This window comes from Hyperoodon ampullatus (genome assembly GCF_949752795.1).
Source record: "Hyperoodon ampullatus genome assembly, chromosome: 5".
In the NCBI taxonomy this organism is placed as follows: Eukaryota; Metazoa; Chordata; class Mammalia; order Artiodactyla; family Ziphiidae; genus Hyperoodon; species Hyperoodon ampullatus.
Window position 1 is genome coordinate 4,264,688 of NC_136918.1, and position 7,031 is coordinate 4,271,718.

At 38.0% G+C, this 7,031-nt stretch overlaps 1 protein-coding gene across 1 annotated transcript; it reads left to right on the forward strand.

Moving 5' to 3' along the window:
• Window positions 1-2,213: 2,213 nt before the first annotated feature.
• LOC307053948 (spliceosome-associated protein CWC15 homolog) lies at window positions 2,214-2,900 on the forward strand (the record flags this gene model as incomplete). The annotated part of the gene is made up of 1 exon (XM_079705419.1): window positions 2,214-2,900. One exon carries the CDS (start codon window positions 2,214-2,216, stop codon window positions 2,898-2,900), a length of 687 nt encoding a protein of 228 aa, XP_079561545.1.
• Window positions 2,901-7,031: the final 4,131 nt, after the last annotated feature.

Sequence of the window (7,031 nt, forward strand, 5' to 3'; positions counted from 1 at the left end):
ACAATTAGGTTTGCATTAGTTACCTTTCAACCAACACATTTGTGATAACCATTATGTAGGAAACTTTCAGGACCATGAGAAAATGTAAAAGGAGAGAGAGACTAGCCTAGGCCTAGCATTCAGGGATTGGGAAAGGTTTCTCTGAGGGAATTCTACTTACTTAGAGACTGGATGGATGAGTTGAAATTAAGCAGATAAAGAGGTGGGGAAGAACATTCCAGCAAAGAACACATCCTGCATCAAGGAGGTGCTTGATGCCTTCCTCCTCTGGAACCCTTTCTTCCATTAACTTCCATGGTTGTAGCTTTTAGTAGAACCCTTATTGTATCTTTTGGTAGAAGTGTTACTCTCAGGACCTCTAATACGGGAAAGCTTTTAAATTGTGGGTATGGGAAATCCAGATTCCACAAGTGAGTTACTTGGATTGATGGTGAAAAGAGTTAGTTAGTCCAGCTTTTACTTCTTGGTTTCTGGACTCATGCATTCTAGATAATAGGGTTATAACACCATAGTTGTTGGGTCATCCTGGAAGACCAGCAGGGCGACTGTTCAGCTGAGCCTTTAATATGCCATTCCATTATTTTGTTAGTCTGGCAGTTTCCTGGTGATGTGATATGTGGTAGGACCAGAGTATGCCATGGTCAGATGCTTAGTATTATTTCTCCTTCCCCATTAGACTGGTCCTTTGGTTTGAGGTGAGGTTAAGATGGGTCTCATTTTGGTAAAGCAAACATTTTGAAACCATTGGATGGTGATGCTGGGCAGAGGTATTATATTGTAAATGTTGAGGGACACTTTGGGCAGGGAAGGCAATTCCATTTCTAGAGTAAGTGTCAGTTCTGCTACCTCCCAGAAAGCAAGGGTCCCAACCCCGTTATGCCACCTGTTTAGCTCTATGTCTGATAAGTTGCTGTTTGCATTCTGCGGTGATCCTCATCTTGCTAGAATTTCGTCTTTTTTAGTAAGGCTTTTTTATAACATTTTCTAAAAGTATGTTAATGATTTTTTTTATAATAGGGAATCTGATGAACAGAACTTATAAGTTTTATGTAATCAACTGTATGATTCATTTATGAGAAATTTAAGAAAAGGCAAACTATAGTGACAGAGCATTAGTAGTTGCTAAAGGGGAGAGGATTGACTGTAAAGGGGCACAAGGGAACCAGAAAGTGGTGATGAAAATGTTTTAGATCTTGATTGTGGTGCGGGTTTCACAATTTTATACATTTGTCAAGACTCATTAAACTCTGCACTTAAAATCAGTGAATTTTGTATGTGAGTTCTATCTCACAGCTGATTTTAAGGAAAGCAGAGGATTTAATGTACTCACTCATCAATCTTTTCCATATTTATTTATTTATTTTCCTTTATGGATTATGCTTTTTGATTAAGTTTGAGAAACTCTTCCCTTCTCTGGGGTATTTTTTTCTGATTTTCCATTTTCTTAATTTCTCTTTATTTCCTTTAATGTCTTGAAATGTACACAGGATTTGATTTAATCAGGTAGAGTAAGACACACAGACATGGAAATGACTGTCATGAAAGAAGAAGTTTTTACTCAGAGTTCCTTAGAAACAGAAGTCACGCCACACCAAGGAGGCAAAAGGAGTCAAGGGGAAAGTATGGAGCCTTTATTGTGGTTTCTGTGAGAAGGATGAGTCAGGGTAGGGAAGCTTGAGCAGGTCTGGGGTTGGATAGTTTGAATAATTTATAGCTCTGGGTGATAGGGGTGGTCTTTAGTTGTTTCTAGTAGTGGCCCTGGCATGATTTAGGGCAGGGAGAATATTGGCTTGGTATGTGAGAGGTTTTTTGATGGAGATGGTTGGGGATATGGGCTCTGGATTCATCGGTTGTACATCAAAGATGTGCTCTTGGGCTTACTGTTTGCTATCTCTAGGGATTAGGTAATCCTGGGAGGGACAGTCCTTCCCTGGGTCTGAAAGGCCCTGCCATATCAGAGCATTACAAAATATAGAAAATTTAAAAACATGATTAATACACTTATGCTTTCTTTACGTTTACTCTCATCTTTTTTCAGTTTTTGATTGAAAAAATATTAGTTAAGCGTATTTCATCTATATTTTTGTTAAAAATGCATTAGAGCAGAGGTTTCTGGGAGCCAAGAGTTATAATGGTGTCTGTATGATCTCCTGAGGCAACTGCGTCGGAGCTCGGCCAAAGTGAGCGGCAGCAGGAAAGCAGACTCATAGAAGATGACAACAGCAGCTAGGCCAACTTTTGAACCTGCAAGAGGGGGGAGAGGAAAAGGAGAAGGTGATTTGAGCCAACTCTCAAAGCAATATTCAAGCAGAGACCTACTCTCTCATACAAAGATAAAATATAGACAGACCACTCAGGATGCCCCTGAAGAAGTTCGGAACCGTGACTTCAGGAGAGAGTTGGAAGAGAGAGAGAGAGCTGCTGCAAGAGAAAAAAACAGAGACCGGCCAACCCGAGAACATACAACCTCCTCTTCAGTGTCAAAGAAGCCTCAGTTGGACCGGATTCCCGCTGCCAACCTCGATGCAGACAACCCTCTAACAGATGAGGAAGATGAAGATGAAGATTTTGAAGAGGAGAGTGATGATGATGATACTGCAGCTCTTCTTGCGGAGCTGGAAAAAATTAAAAAAGAAAGAGCTGAAGAGCAGGCCAGGAAGGAACAAGAACAAAAGGCTGAAGAAGAAAGGATTCGTATGGAAAACATTCTGAGTGGAAACCCTCTCCTTAATCTCACTGGCCCATCCCAGCCTCAGGCCAACTTCAAAGTTAAAAGAAGGTGGGATGATGATGTTGTTTTCAAGAACTATGCAAAAGGTGTAGATGGTCAGAAGAAAGACAAAAGATTTGTAAATGATACGCTGCGATCTGAATTTCACAAAAAGTTCATGGAGAAATAAATAGTACAGTTTTATGTGCTTAATTAAAGGCTATAAAATGTAAAAAAAAAATGCATTAGAGCTATAAGCCGAGATCCACATTTGGTAGCATAATACTTTCATTGTTGCTTGGTTCTTATTTTATCATTTCTATTATGATTTTCTTTAAAATTTTTTGCCTAGGAGTCCATTTTTAAGTTTCCAAACATTTAAAAGATGTTTTATTGATGATTTCAACATTATATTGTGGTCAGAGAAGGTGGTCTTGGATATAAGTTCTTTGAAATTTTTGTCTTTGTGACTCCATGATTAGTTTTTTTTTAAATGTTCCATATGTACTTGAAATACCTCTCCATACCTATTAATGTTGCCAAAATATTGTTTTGTCTGATATTAAGATTGCTACATCATCTTTTTTTGTGTTGATGTTTGCCAAAATATTTTTTCATTTATTTTCAGCCTTTCTCTCTTATGAGCAGCTTTAGTTGAATTTTGTATTTTATTTTTGTATCAAATCTGATAACCTCTTATTATCTTATAAATGAACTAAACTCATTTACATCTAGTTTATAAGTAGACTTATTTTTCCTTGTTTTGTTTACCACTTTTTTTTTTTTTAACTTCTCTTCCCGTCTTTTGATGAATTGATAATTGAGTAGTGCCCGTAACTCAGTTTGTAACAAAGTGGGAATGTAGAATCTTACCTATTGACCTCATTGCCACAGATAACACATCCTTATGTGGCATCAGCCTCAGTCACTAGATCCTCGTGTGCCTAATATGCTAGGAACTGGTGATACAGTGATAAATATTGTTTCTATCTTAGTGGTAGTGATGGTATTCTGAAAGTAGATTTGGAAACTTTTACCCTGCAAAAGTATGAAAGAAAGGAAGGAAGGGAGGGAGGGAGAGAGAGAGAGGGAGAGAGGGAGGGAGGGGGAGGGAGGGAGGAAGAAAGGAAGGAAGGAAGGGAAAAGAAAAGAAAAAAGTTGATGAGATGAAAAGTATGATTTTCAGGGGGAAAAAAGCATGTGTTTCTTTTTAATAGCAAAATAGGTACATATATATCCTATACAATCTTTTGGCTTTGTCATATTAACCTTTCTTCACCAATATCTTCAGGGACCCATATAATTTTAATAATCGTTGAATTAACAAATTTTAAAACTGATTTTAAAAAAATATTAGAATGGGTAGTATATGCCTGCTGTATAAAAGCAATGATAAGATAAAATAGAAAGAATTTTAAAAAAAGAAAGCCTTGTTAAAAAATGAGATAAATTTATCTGTGGAAGTAGTGGACTAGAAGTACAGCTTGCAAAGTGGGGTTGAAGCCTTGGCTATGCCAGGTTTAGATATGGAAATAGTTGAGGTGATCTTTAATTCATGTCTTGTAAGATCATAGAGGCTGACAGAGTCACACGTGATACTGGAGACCAGAGTTACGGACACTGGGTAAAAACCAGATGTAGGGGTGGGTTGCCTTACTTGTTATAGGAGGCAAGCTGCAACTGACTACTACTTGAGAATAAGACTTACATGGTCACATCTTAACTCCAAAGGAGGCTTAAAATATAATTTTTTATTGTGGTTGCCATGTGGTGAGCCCAGTTGGGGAGTTCTGTTACTTAGGAAGAAGAGGACAAATAAAGAGGTAGACAACTAATGGATTCTGCCATATGGAGGTACGGAAATTATAAGAACTGTACAAGAGGTAGATGCATAGAGAAGGGATTGACTAACTCTGCTCAGAGACGTCTGGGGAAGTGATGCAAAGAAAACAAACATGAAAAAAATAACAAACATGAATGAGATCATAAAGGATATTCCGGAGTTTGCTGAGTGAGGAAGGGCATGCTATATTGAGGACTGGAACACCATGTGAAGGGAGCTGAAAGTTATGATGTTGATTCTGTAAATTTAATTATCACATGCATGTATTAAGGTGCCAAGGATACAAAATGAACTGAGACTTTGTCTAGTTCATCTAAGAACTTGCTGTGTAGGGAGACATTATTTAAGTAGCCTGTTTCAGTGACAGGACACTGAGTGCCTTAATAAAATAAATAAAAGGTTGTATAAGAGCACGGTGGAGAGGCACCTAAGTCAGCCTTATCTGATGATAAGAGAAATGACTCTTGAATTTAGGTTCCAAAGAAGGAGCAATACAGAGGTAAACATCCTTAAAGGATGCCAAATTTAGGGAGCAGAACATGGATCTTTATGTATGGGTAGGGCATAGGTGGAGAATATGGAAAGATATGACTGTATGAAGGTGTTTTTATCCTGAGGGCTAGTAGGAACCATTGAGGGATTTTGAGTAGTGGAGTTAAAAGCTCAGATTACTCTGGCTGTAGCGTGGAGACTAGGTTGTTTAGAATTTAATAATTAAACAAAATGATAAAAAGGGAAACATTAGACCTAGAAAGTTTAAATGTATATACCTTTTCCCCCTGATTTTTAAAATTGTGGTAAAATACATATAATACAAAATTTACCATCCTAAACTGTTCCCTCAGTTTTAATGAGATGTAATTGACATCCAGCACTGTATAAGTTTAAGGCGTACAGCATAATGATTTGACTTACATACGTCGTGAAATGATTAGCACAGTAGGTTTAGTGAACATCCATCATCTCATATGGGTACAACATTAAAGAAATAGAAAAACATTTTTTTTCCTTGTGATGAGAATTCTTAGATTTTCTCTCCTAACAATATTCATATATAACATACAGCAGTGTTAATAATACTAGTACTTATAACTGGAAATTTGACTACCTTTATCCAATTCCCCCTCCCCTGACCCCTCTGGTAGCTACAAATCTGATCTCTTTTTTTCTGAATTTGTTTGTTGTTTGTTTTTGAAGTATAATTGACCTGTAACACTATGTTCCTGGTATATAGCATAGTGATTCATATTTCTTTACATTTCAAAATGATCATGATAAGTCTGGTCATCTGTCACCATGCAAGGATATTACATAATTATTGACATATACCGCACACTGCATATTTCATACCTGTGGCTCATTTATTTTGTCACTGAGAGTTTGTACCTCTTAATCTCCCTCACCTACTTCTCTTCCCCCCACCCCTCCCCTCTGGTAACCACCTGTTTGCTCTCTGTATCTATGACTCTGTTTCTGTTTAGTTGTGTTTGTTCATTTGTTTCTTAGATTCCACATATAAGTGAAATCATACAGTATTTCTTTTATTTATTTATTTATTTGTTTTGCGGTACGCGGGCCTCTCACTGTTGTGGCCTCTCCCATTGCGGAGCACAGGCTCCAGACGCGCAGGCTCAGCCGCTATGGCTCACGGGCCCAGCCGCTCCGTGGCATGTGGGATCTTCCCGGACCGGGGCACGAACCCACATCCCCTGCATCGGCAGGAGGACTGTCAACCACTGCGCCACCAGGGATGCCCCAGTATTTCTTTTTCTCTGACTTATTTCACTTAGCATAGTACCTTCTAGGTCCATCCACGTTGTTGCAAATGCAAGATTTTATCTTTTATATGGCTGAGTAGTATTCCTGTGTGTGTGTGTATGTGTGTGTGTGTGTGTACATTTATATATACCGCATCTTCTTTATCCATTCACCTGTGGGTGGTCACTTAGTTTCCTTCCATATCTTGGCTCTTGTAAATAAATAATGCTACAGTGAACATAGGGGTGCATATGTCTTTTTGAATTAGTGTTTTGATTTTCTTTGGATAAATACCCAGAAGTCGAAATGCTATGTCATAGTAGTTCTATTTGTAAGTTTTTGAGGAACCTCCATACTGTTTTCCATAGTGGCTGCACCAAGTTACATTCCTCCCAACAGTACATGAAGGTTCCCTTTTCTCCACATCCTCACCAATACTTATTTTTTGTCTTTTTGATAATAGTCATTCTGATAGCTGTGAGGTGATTTCTGAGTAAAGTCCTGAATCTATGTTTGAATAAAAATTACACATGGAGGGCATGAGGGAGAAGTAGAATTAAGTGCAGCAGTTAACATGAAAGATGCTCAAATGTTATGATTAATTGCATGTTAAATAAGTCTTGGATTTCAGGTGACCTCAAGTTTGGTGTATGTCAGGAAAATACGGTTCGTAAAAAGTGATGATGCAACCTAAACCTTATTTATACTCTACATCATGGG